General features: G+C 45.5%; 1 protein-coding gene across 7 annotated transcripts in view; it reads right to left on the bottom strand.

Moving 5' to 3' along the window:
• Positions 1 to 15,846, bottom strand: part of DIP2B (DIP2 acetate--CoA ligase B (putative)) — a 233,394-nt gene that overhangs the window by 92,314 nt on the left and 125,234 nt on the right. For all 7 annotated transcript variants that reach the window (XM_070052227.2, XM_070052224.2, XM_070052223.2 and 4 more), the window contains one exon: positions 9,833 to 9,961. In XM_070052227.2, coding sequence (XP_069908328.1) covers positions 9,833 to 9,961 — 129 coding nt within the window. The remainder of the gene's footprint in view (positions 1 to 9,832; positions 9,962 to 15,846) is intronic.

Raw genomic sequence — 15,846 nt, forward strand, 5'->3', positions numbered from 1 at the left:
TGGAAGAAGTCTCAAGTATTGGGCCCCTATACCCATGTGGGAGACCCGGAAGAAGCTCCTGGCTTGGGATGGGCCCATCTCTGACCACTGCAGCAATCTAGCGAGTGAACCAGCGAATGGAAGACTTTATCTTTCCCTCTCTCTGTCTGTAACTCTGCCTCTTCATTTTGCCCTTTATTTGAAAGGCAGAGTTACAGAGAGGCAGAGGCAGAGACAGAGAGAGGGGTCTTCCATCCGCTGGTTCACTCTCCAGATGGCTGCAACAGCTTGAACTACACCAATCCAAAGCCAGGAGCCAGGAGCTTCTTCAGAGTCTCCCATGCCAGTGGAGGGGCCCAAGGATTTGGGCCATCTTCTACTGCTTTCCCAGGCCATAGCACAGATCAGAAGTGGAGCAGCCGGGACTCAAACTGACGCCCATATGGGATGCCAGCTTTATCTGCTATACCACAGCACTGGCCCAATACAGTTTTTTTTTTTTTTTTTTTAGAGTTATTTATTTGGGGGCTGGCACCCTGGCATAGCAGGTAAATCCCACACCTGTGGTGCCAGCATCCCATATGGGCGCTGGTTTAGCGCCTCTGATCTAGCTCTTTTTTATGCCCTGGGAAGGAAGTGGAAGATGGCCTAGATACTTGGGCCCCTGCACCCATGTGGGAGACCCGGAAAAATTTGGATTGGTGGAGTTCCGGCCATTGCAGCCACTTGGGGAGTGAACCAGTGGATGGAAGACCTCTCTCTCTATCTCTCCCTCTCACTGTCTGTAACTCTCTCAAATAAATAAATAAAATCTTTAAAAAAAAGAACAACTGCCGGCGCCGCGGCTCACTAGGCTAATCCTCCGCCTAGCGGCGCCGGCACACCGGGTTCTAGTCCCGGTTGGGGCGCCGGATTCTGTCCCGGTTGCCCCTCTTCCAGGCCAGCCCTCTGCTGTGGCCAGGGAGTGCAGTGGAGGATGGCCCAGGTGCTTGGGCCCTGCACCCCATGGGAGACCAGGAAAAGCACCTGGCTCCTGGCTCCTGCCATCGGATCAGCGCGGTGCGCTGGCCGCAGCGCGCCGGCCGCGGCGGCCATTGGAGGGTGAACCAACGGCAAAGGAAGACCTTTCTCTCTGTCTCTCTCTCTCACTGTCCACTCTGCCTGTCAAAAAAAAAAAAAAAAAAAAAAAAAAGAACAACTAAAAGCTCTTCCTCTCACATCATTAACAAAACAAGGAGGCTTCCTCACCACTTCTATTTAACATAGTATTGCCAGAGCCATTAGGCAAGAGAAAGAAAATAAAGGCACTCAAATTGGAAAGGAAGAAGCAAAACTGACTCTGTCAACCACGCCTGTCAGCACATGACACGCTGCAGTGTACAGAACCCTGAGAGTGTACCAACAAAGGCATTAGAAATAATAAACCAATACAGCAAACTTGCAGGATACAATATCAACACTCAAAAATCAGTTTCATTTCTATAATGAACCATATGAAATAAAAATTAAGGAAGCAATCCCTTTTATAACACCATCAAAAAATAAATAAAATAAAAAAGGACTCACATGATACATAAAAATAGATGTAGAATGGATTAAAAACCCAAATGTAAGATCTGAAACTAAAACTCCTAGAAGAAAACATGGGGGAAGACTTCACAACATTAGATCTGACAATGATTTTTTTGGTTGTGCCACCAAAATACAGGCGACAAAAGCAAAAATAGATAATTGAGACACCATGAAACCTAAACACTTTTACACACTGAAGGAAACAAACAACGGAGTGAAAGAGCAACTTACAGAATGGAGAAAATATTTGTAAACCATATACATTAGATAAAATGGGTTAAAATCCAGAGTATACAAAGAACTATAACTCAGTAACAACAACAAACCCCAATTAGGGGCTGGCGTTGTGGTGCAGCAGGTTAAGCTGCTGCCTTCAACCCTGGGCTATATGGGCAAGGGTTTGAGTCCTGGCTGCTCCACTTCCAATCCAGCTCCCTGTTAGTCCGTCCAGGAAAGCAGCAGCAGATGACTCAAGTACTTGGGCCCCTGCCATCCACACAGGAGACCCAAATGGACTTCCTGGCTCCTGGCTTTGTCCCAGTCTAGCCACGGCTGTTGCAGGAATAGAGGGAATGAACCAGCAGATGAAGATCTTTTGTCTCCTCCCATTCCCCCTTTACTCGGGTTTTTTAATACATAATCTTAAAAAGAGAGAGAGAGAGAGAGAGAGAGAGAAGAGAATCCTGTCAACATGGCTAAACTTAAGGATATTATTTTGTGTGTAAGCCTCTCATGTAGAGAAACATCACATGACTGCAGTTATATGATGTGTCTTATGTACATAAACTGAGAGAAATAGGACACAAAATGGTGGTTGCTGCAGGCAGAAGGGAAGAAGAAACAGGGAGTCATTCACCAAGAGTTAAGACTATAGGATTTTCCATCATGCAGGATTTTAAAAAGTCCCTGAGAGCCCCTGCACAACAATGTGCACACAGTTAACAATACTGTAATACTTTTAAAATGTCAGAAGGCAAATTTGTCTTTTTTTTTTTTTACCATAATAAAAAATTATTGCGGTTGGTGGTGGTGGTGGCAGGAGGGGACAGGCTGGCATTGTGGCACAGCAGGTTAAGCCACTGCTTTGCACATCCATATCCCATATCAGACCATTGGACTGAGTCCCAGTTACTCTGCTTCTTACCCAGCTTCATGCTAATATGCCAAGAAGGCAGCAAATGATGGCCCATGTACTTGAGTCCTTGCCACCCACGTGGGAGACACAGACAGGGGTTCCCGGCTCCTGGCTCTGGCCTGGCCCAAACCTGACTGCTGTGGTTACTTGGGGGAATGAACCAGTGAATGATCTCTCTCTCTCTCTCATCCTCTCCTCCCCTCTCTTTAAACTTTTTTTTTTTTTTTTTTTTTTGACAGGCAGAGTGGACAGTGAGAGAGAGAGACAGAGAGAAAGGTCTTCCCTTTTGCCGTTGGTTCACCCTCCAATGGCCACCGCGGCTGGCGCGCTGCGGCCGGTGCACCGCGCCTATCCGAAGGCAGGAGTCAGGTGCTTCTCCTGGTCTCCCATGGGGTGCAGGGCCCAAGCACTTGGGCCATCCTCCACTGCACTCCCTGGCCACAGCAGAGAGCTGGCCTGAAAGAGGAGCAGCTGGGACAGAATCCAGTGCCCCGACCAGAACTAGAACCCAGTGTGCCGGCACTGCAAGGCGGAGGATTAGCCTAGCTAGCCGCGGCGCCGGCCCCTCCTCTCTCTTGCTCTGCTTTCCAAATGAATAAATTAATAAATCTTTTCAAAAATTATTTTTATGTAGTCTTTTTTGATACTTGGATTTTGAGCCTTTCCATAAGGTTTTTAATTAAGACTCGATTACAGAACAATTCATTACAATTTCCTTTTGGCACTTCTCTGCTTTCTTTTTCACATGCAGATCTCTGACCTGTTTTCTCTAGCAGTCCTAATACCATCTGTTAAAAAGTACATTTTGCCCTAGTGATTGCAAAGTCATCTTTATCATACAAGAAATTCCCAGATGTATGCTGGTTTATTGTGATTTTTTTTTAAAGATTTGTTTTATTTATTTGAAATTCAGAGTTACAGAGAGAGGTAGAGCCGGAGAGAGAGAGAGGTCTTGCATCCGCTGGTTCACTCCCCAAATAACTGTAACGGCCAGAGCTGAGCTGATCCGAAGCCAGGAGTCAGGAGCTTCTTCCAGATCTCCCACCTGGGTGCAGGGACCCAAGCACCTGGGCCATCTTCTACTGCTTTCCTAGGCCATAGCAGAGAGCTGGATCGGAAGCAGAGCAGCTGGGACTCAAACTGGTGCCCATATGGGATGCCAGCACTGCAGACAGCAGCTTTAACCCACTGCGTCACAGCGTCAGCCCCAGTGCTGATTTATTTTTGAACTTCTTATTCCATTCCAATGGTCAGGCTGCTCATTTGTGTGCTGTATACCACACTTTTTTTTTTTTTTTTAGATTTACTTTATTTGAAGGAGTTACAGAGGAAGTGTGGGCGGGGGGAAGGAGAGAAAGAGAGAGAGAAAGAATGAGAGAAAGAGAGAGATCTTCTATTCACTGATTAACTCCCTAGATGGTTGCAACAGCCAGGGCTCAGTCAAGCCAAAGCCAGGAGCTGCATCTGGGTCTTCCATGTGGGTGACGGTGGTGCAAATACCTGGGCCATCCTCCATTGCCTTTCCCAGGCCATTAGCAAGGAGTTAGATCAAAAATGGAGCAACCGAGACATGAACCAGCACCCACACTGGATGCTGGTGTTGCAGGTGGTGGCTTTACCTGCTGTACCACAATGCAGGCCCCAACACTGCTTTAACCATACAGTCTTTAAAACATGCCTTAGTAGCTGTAGTCACACCTTGTAACTTTTCTGTTTTCCTGTTCTTACATGTTTGTCCAAATGAGCCTCAAAAATCATTTTTTAGCTCCATAAATAATCTGACATTGTTTTATTGGAATTTAGTTCAATTTATAACCATATTTATGGAAAACACTAGTATCTTTAGGATATTAGATTGTTTAAGAACAAGGGATGCATTTCTGTTTATGATGTCTACTTATGTGTCTTTCAGAAGTGTTTTAAAGTTTCCTTCAGGGGCAGCATTTGGCCTAGCAGCAAATATGTCAGTTAAGACACCCAGACCCCATAGTGTGAAAGGTGCTCCCCCCTTTTTAAAAAAGATTTATTTATTTATTTGTTTGAAAGGCAGAGTTACAGAGAAGCGGAGGCAGAGGCAGAGAGAGAGGTCTTCCATCTGTTGATTCACTCCCCTGATGGCCACTACGGCTGGAGCTGGGCCGATCTGAAGCCAGGAGCCAGGAGCTTCTTCTGGGTCTCTCACGTGGGTTCAGGGGCCCAAGGACTTGGGCCATCTTGTACTGCTTTCCCAGGCCACAGCAGAGAGCTGGATCAGAAGTGGAGCAGACAGGACTCGAACCAGCATCCATATAGGATGCCAGCACTGCAAGCGGCGGCTTCACCTGCCACACCATAATACCAGCCCTGAAAGGTGCCCCTTTTATATTATATTTGTATCAGAAGCAATATGGTTCTTAGTTGTCATGGGAAATCAATGATTATCCACTTATACTGACAGCACTTTCTTAAAAACATGGCAACAATAAATAAAATGCTCACACTCATTAATTAAAAACAACATCTTCCAAAAGTATTTTTTAGATGGGATATGAAACATGTGATAACAAACTTGACAAAGCCAAGAAATTATTTCTATCAACAAAGTTTTAGAAGGTCTGTATTCTTTGGATAATTAACTAATAATTATGGAGAGTGTTCTTCTCTGCCACAAGGATTTGTAGCATCAGACTACAAACAAATCAAATCACCCAACTCAGCTATCTTCTGTTAGGATCCATCTTGGCCCGTCCACTGGTGTCAAGGGGAGTTGTTCACAGCTACTCTAGTAGCAAAGGCTATCATCGATAAGAACAGGCAGCTTTCTAAACTGAATGTGACTCATTCACCAGCACACAATTCATCTTGATTCTTGATAAAGAAATCACTTCCGACGTTCAGTCCCTAGACATGGCTAACTTTCGACATCTCTGTCAGAAGCACATAGAAGCTGGGTATCATTTTCCAACACTAATGTCTGAGTTGAATAAGGTGATACAAATACTCCCTTAAAGGTCTTTTTTGTTTTATTTTTGTTGTTTTGTTTAGAGTGGCTAATTTCTTGAGATTAACATCAAAGGATGACTGTCTGTCTTGGCCATTCAGCTGTATATTTTCTGCACTTAGGACTATAGCACACATGTGTAGGTACGTGTGTCATGCCTTGATATGCAGGAAAAAAGGATGCTAAATAAATAGAACATGTGAAATGTACTGTCCCTGTTGACTAAGCACACAGAACAGCAGCAGACCAGGTGACACGAACTCTGCATGAATATAAGCTCTTTGCAGTTATGTCTCAGGCATAAAATGCTAAGTCGGTTTGGATAAGATTATGATTGAAATGTTGTAGGTGCTAATAAGACTCCAACAAGTGAACCAGAAAATGGAAGATCTGTTACTCTATCTTTCAAATACATAAATCTTAAAAAAAAAAAAAAAAAAAGGTTCTACCACGTGAAAGGATTTTCCAGTTGTACTCATTTCTGTGTACCTGCCACTTTATTCTGAAATTTTTTCTAAAAAATTTATTTATTTACTTACTAGAGTTATGGAAGGAGGGAGACAGAGAAAAAGAGATCGATTGATTGATCTATCTTCCATCTGCTGGTTCACTCCCCAGATGGCTGCAACGACCAGAGTTGGGCCAGGCTGAAGGCAGTAGCTTCATCTGGGTCTCCTATGTGGGTGGCAGGGTACAGCTGGGTCGTCTTTTGCTGCCTTTCACTGCCATTAGCAGTGAGCTGGATCAGAAGTGGAATAACCCGCTACGTCACAACGCTGGCCCCTTTATTCTGAATTTTTGCTACTTTTACTAAGCATGCCCCACGTTCTCAAGCTACTTTTGCATCTGACACAAACTGCAACCCTTCCTATGACCGCAGTAGCAAAGACAATAGAAGTTCAGCTCCCACCAACTGCAGCTTACCCACACTACCTCTGCTGGTGCCATCGATTTCTTCTGATGCACAGAAGCTAGAAATATTGGAGACTGCAAATTTCTCCAATGTGCTGAACTTTCTTTTATTATTTAGTGGAGCAATCCCAAACACACTGAAAAGTGATATTTTCACCCCAAATCTATGTCTGCACGCCTCTGTCACATTCGCTGTCTTCACAGTACAGCTGCACTTTAAATACACTCAGGTTTTGTTAACTGCCTTCCTTCCCTTCCTCACTTCCTTTCTGGCCGATTTCTTGCAACCACTCTTAAAATAACAAACAAGCAAAAAAATCAAAGTGAAATACATATGCAAACCTGAGGGTTAAACACTCATCAGTATCCCTACAGTCTCTACAGTCTGCTCACTGGTAAATAATTCACAGATGCTATCTCTTAATAGTTAGGGTAATCCAAGAGAATTGGGACAAAAAAAAGAGACTGGAGATCACAGGTTTTAGTAAGTAAAGGTCAAAATTTTACACCATTAAATGAGCCACTGTAGTGTTCTATACATGATTAGCATGGACAAAGGAAGATCATCTTTTGGTGCTCATTCATCCTTTTATTACATCCTGTAAAATACAAACAAACAAAAGAAAAAAACCATAAAACTCCCAGACAGGGGCCTGCGCGGTGGCACAGCAGGTAAAGCCACCGCCTGCAGTGCCAGCATCCCATCCATATGGGCGCCGATTTGAGCCCCAGCTACTCTACTTCCAATCCAACTCTCTGCTATGACCTGGGAAAACGGTAGAAGATGGCCCAAATCCTTGGGCCCCTGCATCCGCATGGGAGACCCAGAGGAAGCTCCTGGCTCTTAGCTTCGGATCGGCACAGCTCTGACCATGGCAGCCAATTGGGGAGTGAACCAGCAGATGGAAGACCTCTCTGCATCTCCTTCTCTCTCTGTGTAACTCTGACTTTCAAATAAATAAATCTTTAAAAAAAAAAAACAAAAAACAAACAAACAAACAAACAAAAACAACCCACACACTTCCCAGACGGCTAATGATGAAAACAGCAAAGATGAAACGCTCTACGCTGATGGGACCCCCACAGCAGCTGAACCTGACTCAATCTCAAGAGGCGACACAGGGCTCCTGAAAACAACCAACCAGAGTTTCTGAAATGTCTTGCTTCTTCCATGCCTCAACTAATAACTACTTTTATTCCTTCCTTGTTCCAAAATATCTGGGTAGGTGTTCACATTGGTAGGGCCCTGTGCCAGGCACTGGACCCAGCAGCGATGGGGCAGGCAGTCTGCACTAAAGTGAGCTACCAGAACAATTGAAAACCTCAATGTTGCCATTCTGCTGGAATCCTTCAGTGACATTCAGTACTCCTGAAGACTTGATCTCTGGTAATCTTGAACTTCATCTCCCATCTCTTTCTGGCCTTTGCATTTTCCTTTTAAAAAAAAAAAATGTTTCCTAGTTGAAAGGCAGAATGACAGCGGAAAGGAGAGAGATCTTCTCCCCAAATGGTTGCAAAAGCCAGGAACCAGGCAGGCCAAAGCTAGGAACTCCATCCCCATCTCCCATGTGGATGTCAGGGATCCAGTATCTGGGCCACCCTCCACTGCTTTCCCAGGCACATTAGCAGGGAGCTGGACCAGAAGTGGAACAGCCAGGACTTGAACCAGTGCTGTGATATGGAATGCTGGTGTTGCAGGTGGCAGCTAAACCTGCTCTGCTATAACGCCTGGTACCTGGCCTTTGCACTCTAAGTTCCTGCCATAATAAACCACTTCTGGATCCACTATCTGGTGCTACTTCCCAAGCTAATTCTTGTCTATGTACATGCCTTATTCTCTGAGCAAGCCTCCCAGAGCAATGACCAGACTAGGTACATAGGAAAATTCTGGGGTACTGTATCACTTTTACCATTTTTTAAAATTGATGTTTTTTTGCTCTTCCTCTAGTGTGTGACAATCCCCATCTAGTTAAATCAGCTCACAAACTGGCTGACATAGTTCATCAAGTACCTAGCCCTTTCCTAATTCTGTCTAAAGCAGTTTCTAGGCAGATGTGCTATCCTGTAGGCATCAAAATAAACTTATTTTTTAATTTCAATTTTCCCAAACTTTCCTGAAGTGCCTTTGTACAACTGCTTTCAATTAAAAAAAAAAAAAAAAGTTAAGGTTAACCTTGGTTGTTACAGGAAAACAAAAATATGAAGAAAAGTAACATTCCAGTTCGTTTTTCAAGCTTAACCCTAGTACTCAGAAGAAACGTGCTGAGACGGGGGACAGAAAGTGGGCATGGGAAGGGCCTGCTGTATCACAGGTGCTACTGGGCCTCTGTGCCTTGTTCCTCTGCTCATCTGAGTGGGAACTGCTGGCACTGGCAGCCTGTTCCCAGCACAGTATGAACAGAAGCAAACTCCCACTGCAACCACAGCACCTTGCCTCTTCCTTCCCACAGGTCCTTCTGGGGTGGGAAGAGATAGAGTATAGGAACCTGAACTTCACCGTGAGTTTGTTTCAGCTCCGTCAGTTAAAGGGCTACTTTCTCAATGTCTCCGGCAAACACAGGACACGTCTCTTCAAACAAGGTCCACTGAGCTCTCCCCGTCCTTCCCTGGAAACTGACCCCTTCCCTCTCTTACCGACTTATTTGTTCACCTGTCTCTGCTTGTTTGGCTTCTCTTCTTTTTATTTTACCTTATTTTTTATTTATCTGGGTGCAGTTAGATGGACAGGCAGGCAGGCAGAGCTATCTTCTTCCAGTTCACTCCCCAAATACCCAGAGCAGCCAGTGCAGGGCCAAGCCCAAACCCAGGGACCCAGATCCCAATCCAGGTCTTCTATGTGGATGGCAGGGACCCGATTACTTAAGTGACCACTGCTGCCGTTCAGGATCTGTATTAGCAGAAAGCTAGAATCAGGGGCTTGAGCCAGGAATTAACCTAGGTACTCTGATGTGGGATGTGGACATCGTAACCAGTGTCTCAACTGCTAGGCCAAATGCCCATCCCAGCTTTTCTTGTTAAACTGTTACATTCCTGAAAGGCAGAAATGGTCTTATTTGTTGCTGCATCTCCAGCAAATGCTGAGTATCTACCACATCTGATACACAGTACACAATGAATTACCTATGACTGAAATTACTGTAGACTTGCTGGTATCTCAAAGGAAAAGTGTCAAACTCTAGAAGCTCTTAGTATGCACAGCTCATGTTGCAGTCAGTAAAAGTTATTCAGCTGGTAATTCTGCAGGTCCTGCTCACCTGATCGGTATCGTTCATCCCGGGCTCCTCCAGAGCGAGTCCGGTGGTACTTAGAAGGGGCGGAAGTTTGAGCTGCAGATGGAGCAGGTGTCTGGTTTCTATGTTCTTTCTGTACTGCTGAATCGGTTTCTGAAAAAGGAAGTTTGGAAGATGGTTACCCAGAAATGATCACAGCTGAGCACTTTCAGCACTCACAGCACGCCGAGGGAGTACTGTTTCCTGCACAGCTTCACATCTACAGTACAGGTCAGAGAGGTTAAATACACGCACGTAACATGATGCTGAACAATATCACCCAGAGCTCTAACTGTCGATTCGCTGTAACAGAGAAGCAGCAAGAAGATATGTGTACAATCCCCATTCCAAAGACTCCAAGGAACAGTGGTGATAGGTTGAGTAGTGGAGGGCAATGCACATGACCCCCTAATTCTGCATAATGATACAAAGAATAGCTTGGGAGCTTTAGCAACCACAACAGGAGCCACTCCAGACAAGCATATAATTCAATCAAAGCCAGGGTGACTGTGGTGTGCAAACAGCTTTAGGTCAAGTCTACTGCTTGACTTTCTGCCTGGGGTCCCCTCCAAATCTATCCCTTCCTAGTGCCTGCCTGGCCCCATCCGCTGGCCTCCTGACAGTATTGTCTCACCAAGAAAATGGGCAAGGAGGAAAATGAACAGAGGAGAAACATTGCAAGCTTTGATATTTTACCACCTTTTATTTTTCCCCAAGTGGTTAGTTCCTAAGTCATTTCTCCAAAACAAAACAAAAACAAACAAACCACTGCAATCAACAAGAGATCTATCCTTCAAACAAAATTTAAGTGTTCAATACAGCACAGTCCACCACAGGCACAAGGCAGTACAGCAGAACTTATTCATCTTGTGGAACTGAAATTTTATACCTTTTGGATAGCAAGTCCGCATTTCTCCTCCATAGAACCCCTGGAAACCAACACTCTGCTGAGTCTGACTGCTGTAGATAGCACATACAAATGAGACAATACAGCATTTGTCCTTATGTGACTGGTTTATTTCATAATGTCTTCCAGGTCCATCCATGTTGCCACATAGTAAACGATTTCCTTTTTTTTCTTATGCACAATTTGAGGTTTCTTTAACAGTACTTTGTGGTGCCCGGCAAGGTGGCTTACACATAGCAAATCAAGAACCTGGATAGTAAGATGTCACCTACATAGCAAGTCCACACTCCAGACATTACCAAGAACTGGCCTACAAAACCAGACAAAGAGAGCAGACTCAAAGCACAATAATCTAGGGAGTACCAGCAGCGGTCCCGTGTGCCCCAGATAAGTCTTGACCACAGCAAGGTAACACAGGAACTGAAATTCATAATGCTATCCAAGCACTTTTTATTTTTTAACAAAGGTCATTATTATTAGTAGTAGTATGATATGAGGCTGAGTAGGCACTCTTGTTGACAGTGGGTAGGCCCAACCTTCTAAATTCCCCTATCAAGGTACCAGAACATATGAATGACCCATCTTGGAACACCCACAGCAGCCCATCCATTAGGTGAAATTCAACAAATGACTGCAGTGAGTGCCAAAAGAATAATAAAAATGATCCCTGATCAAAATCCTGGCCCACAAAACCAGAATATGTAAAAGGTGGCTAGATTATCCTTTCTTTCATTTTATTTGAGAGGCAGATGGAGCCAGAAACGGGGACAGAGTCAGAGAGCTTCCACCCACTGCTGCTCATTCCCCAAATGTCCACAATGGTCAGGGCTGGACCAGGCTCAAACTGAGCCAGGAACTCAGTCCACATCTTCTATGTGGGTGGAAGGGACCCAACAACTTCGCCCAACACTGCTGCCTCACAGGGTCTGCGTGAGCAGGAAGCCTGGATCAGGAATAGGGTCTGGAATTGAACCCAGGCACTCTGATGTGGGAAGCAGGCTTTTTTTTTTTTTTTTTTTTTTTTTTTTTTGACAGGCAGAGTGGACAGTGAGAGAGAGAGACAGAGAGAAAGGTCTTCCTTTTGCCGTTGGTTCACCCTCCAATGGCTGCTGCGGCCGGCGCACCGTGCTGATCCGATAGCAGGAGCCAGGTACTTATCCTGGTCTCCCATGGGGTGCAGGGCCCAAGCACTTGGGCCATCCTCCACTGCACTCCCTGGCCACAGCAGAGAGCTGGCCTGGAAGAGGGGCAACCGGGACAGAATCCGGTGCCCCAACCAGGACTAGAACCCGGTGTGCCGGTGCCACAGGCGGAGGATTAGCCTATTGAGCCACGGCGCCGGCTTGGAAGCAGGCATCTTAACCATTAGGCTAAATGCACACTCCACATTATTTTTTATAATACTGTGTTTCAAAAGATAAAGAGGAATATTTCCTACTATGTTCTCAACCAACCTGCTTTTTATGGTTCCTGGTAGCTGAGATTTTCATTATAAAATATGGTAACTCAGCAGAACATGTTTTAGACAAAGATAATTTTTTTTCTTTGACAGGCAGAGTTAGACAGGGAGAGAGAAAGGTCTTCCTTCCGTTGGTTCACCCCCAAAATGGTGCTTCCTCCTGGTCTTCCATGCGGGTGCAGGGCCCAAGCACTTGGGCCATCCTCCACTGCCTTCCTGGGCCACAGCAGAGAGCTGGACTGGAAGAGGAGCAACCGAGACAGAATCCGGCGCCCCAACCAGGACTAGAACCCGGGGTGCCGACGCCACAGGCGGAGGATTAGCCAAGTGAGACAAAGATTTTTAAGTGTTTGGTGTTATAAACTAAAGTCTTTAATCAGTCTACATGCTCTTAGTAATCCATTTTGCAGAAGAGCTCAGAGCTCTGTAGAATTCTTACATTCTCCATACATTATTTCCTTGTTAGTTTTATGATAATCTCGCATAGAGGCCAACAAACTACAGCCCATGGGCCAATCATGGCCGCCCATCTGTCTTTATTAATACATTTACTGTTGCACAGCCACGCTCATTTGTGTATACTGAGTCCATGGCTGCTTCCACACCTCTCAGCAGAGCTGAGTCATTGTGACAGTGTATGGTCACAAAGCCTAAAATACTGGCCCTTTATAGAAAGTTTGTCAGCCTCTAGTCTACAATAATAAAGCTTACACTTTTAAGTGTTTGCCTTGTGCCAAGCATTGTTCATACAGAAGTTTCCACACTTTATCTTCTTTATTTCTCACTACAACCTTTGAAGTTATCACCATTACTATCCTTTTTCTTTTACAGAAAAGAGGACAGAGACATGAATTTGCTTACTGAAAATAAAGCCATGGAATGGCAAGATCAGAATTTAATCCCAGGTCTGACTAATTCCACTGTTTCTCAGCCAGAAGAAGGCATGAAAATTATCCTAAAACTCTTAAAAAGAAAGTAATCAAAATTAACAATTTACTGTAAGAGCACATAATGCCTCAGGATTTAGTTAGAAGTTGGAGAATAATTTTAAAATACCCCAAAACCAAACCAAACCACCTGCCAACATGCAAAACAATCTGCCAAAAGCTTCTCCAAATAAACTTCATTCGTTAGAAAGGTTACTAAAAATAGATTCCAATTAATTTTGAATAGAGAACAAAAAGTAGAAAGTCTATTTTTACTTCATTGGTTAGATGACATATACAGAAAGGAAAATAGATTAGCACTCATGAGCTACTTATAAAAATGCAGAGAAAATTATTCAACAATAACAAGTTTTGAAAAATTTATTTTTATTTATATTATCATTTTGATCATGAGGATCGTGTACTTTTTAGTTTATTTTTATTTTATTTTAAAGATTTTGTTTATTTATTTGAGAGGTAGAGTTACAGAGAATGAGAGGGAGAAACAGAGAGAAAGGTCTTCTGTCCTTTGGTTCACTCCTCAATGGCCTCAATGGTCGGAGCTGCGCCGATCTGAAATCAGGAGCCAGGAGCTTCTTCCCAGTCTCCCACGCATGTGCAGGCACCCAAGCACTTGGGCCATCTTCTACTGCATTCCCAGGCCACAGCAGAGAGCTGGATCAGAAGTGGAGCAGCCGGGACTAGAACCGGTGCCCATATGGGATGCTGGTGCCCCAGGAGGAGGATTAACCTACTACACCACAGCGCTGGCCCCTGATGTACTTTTTTTAAACCAGTCTTCCCTGGCCGGCGCCGCGGCTCAATAGGCTAATCCTCCACCTCGCGGCGCCTGCACACTGGGTTCTAGTTCGGTCGGGGCGCCGGATTCTGTCCCGGTTGCCCCTCTTCCAGGCCAGCTCTCTGCTGTGGCCCGGGAAGGCAGTGGAGGATGGCCCAAGTGCTTGGGCCCTGCACCCCATGGGAGACCAGGAGAAGCACCTGGCTCCTGCCTTCGGATCAGCGCGGTGCGCTGGCTGCAGCGCACCAGCGGTGGTGGCCATTGCAGGGTGAACCAACGGCAAAAGGAAGACCTTTCTCTCTGTCTCTCTCCCTCACTATCCACTCTGCCTGTCAAAACACACACACACACACACACACACACACACCACCAGTCTCCCCTGACCCATGCTTTTACCTTACATTTCTCAATGTAATTAATAAGAATAGGAGAAAGAAGATAATGCAGCTAAAGAATAAAAATTTCACAAAGAAATGATATGAGGGGCCGGTGCTGTGGCAAAGCGGGGAAAGCCGCCACCTGTAGTGTCAGCAACCCATGTGGGCGCCGGTTCGAGTCCAAGCTGCTCCACTTCTGATTCAGCTCTCTGCTGTGGCCTGGGAAAGCAGTAGGAGATGGCCCAAGTGCTTGCCTCCTGCACCCACGTGGGAGACTCGGAAGAAGCTCCTGGCTCCTGGCTTCGGATCGGCGCAGCTCTGGATGTTGTGGCCATCTGGGGAGTGAACTAGCGGATGGAAGACCCCTCTCTCTCTCTCTGCTTCTGCCTCTCTATAACTCTGCCTTTCAAATAAATAAATAAATCTTTTTTTTTTTAATGATACCAATGTGATGTGGAACTTGGAGTTGAAGCATGTTTGAGAATGACATGGAGAAAAGGAATATCTCTGTTAGAAGTTACCACAAATGGAAGGCTGGCACCATGGCTCAACAGGCCTGCGGCGCCGGCACACCGGGTTGTAGTCCCGGTTGGGGCAGGCGCCGGATTCTGTCCTGGTTGCTTCTCTCCCTGTCCAGCTCTCTGCTGTGGCCCGGGAATGCAGTGGAGGATGGCCCAAGTCCTTGGGCCCTGCACCCACATGGGATGCCAGGAGAAGCACCTGGCTCCTGCCATCGGATCAGTGCGGTGCACCAGCTGCAGCGGCCATTTGGGGGTGAACCAACGGAAAAGGAAGAGGAAGACCTTTCTCTCTGTCTCTCTCTCTCACTGTCCACTCTGTCACCAAAAAAAAAAAAAAAAAAAGTTACCACAAATGGGAGCTGGCGCTGTGTCACAGCAGGTTAGGCTGCGGACTGCATCCCACTTCATACCAGCCCCCTGCTACTGCACTTAGGAAGGCAGCTAAAGATGGCCCAAGTGCCTGGGTCTCTGAGGAGTTCCCAGATGGAGTTCCAGGTTCCTGGCTTCACCATGAGGCTGTGTGGGGAATAGATCCCTCCCTCTCTTCCACCTCCTATATCTGTAACTCTGCCTTTCAAATAAATAAGTAAATCTTCAGAACCAAAAGACCAAAAGTCTTCACAAATGGGGGTAGGCCTTTGGTTTAGTTGTTCAGTCGCTGCATAAGATGCCTATATCCCCTAGAGGAGTGCCTGGGTTCAAGGAGTCCTAACCCTGCTCCTGATTCTAGCTTCCTGCTAAGACATGTCCTGAGAGGAAGCAGGTGACTGCTCAAATACCTGTGTCCCTGCTGCCCAGCTGGGAGACCTGGATAGAGGTCTCATCCCCTAGGTACTGGGGAAGTAAACAGAGGATGAGGGTACTGTGTCTCTCTCTGCCACTCTCTGTATGTGTCTCTACCTCTCAAATAAATGAACTAGATGCTTTATTTTATTTTATTTTATTTTATTTTATTTTATTTTATTTTGACAGGCAGAGTTAGACAGTGAGAGAGAGAGAGACAGAGAGAA

Source organism: Oryctolagus cuniculus, chromosome 11 (assembly GCF_051225735.1).
Source record: "Oryctolagus cuniculus isolate XC-2025 breed Fujian yellow rabbit chromosome 11, ASM5122573v1, whole genome shotgun sequence".
NCBI lineage: Eukaryota > Metazoa > Chordata > Mammalia > Lagomorpha > Leporidae > Oryctolagus > Oryctolagus cuniculus.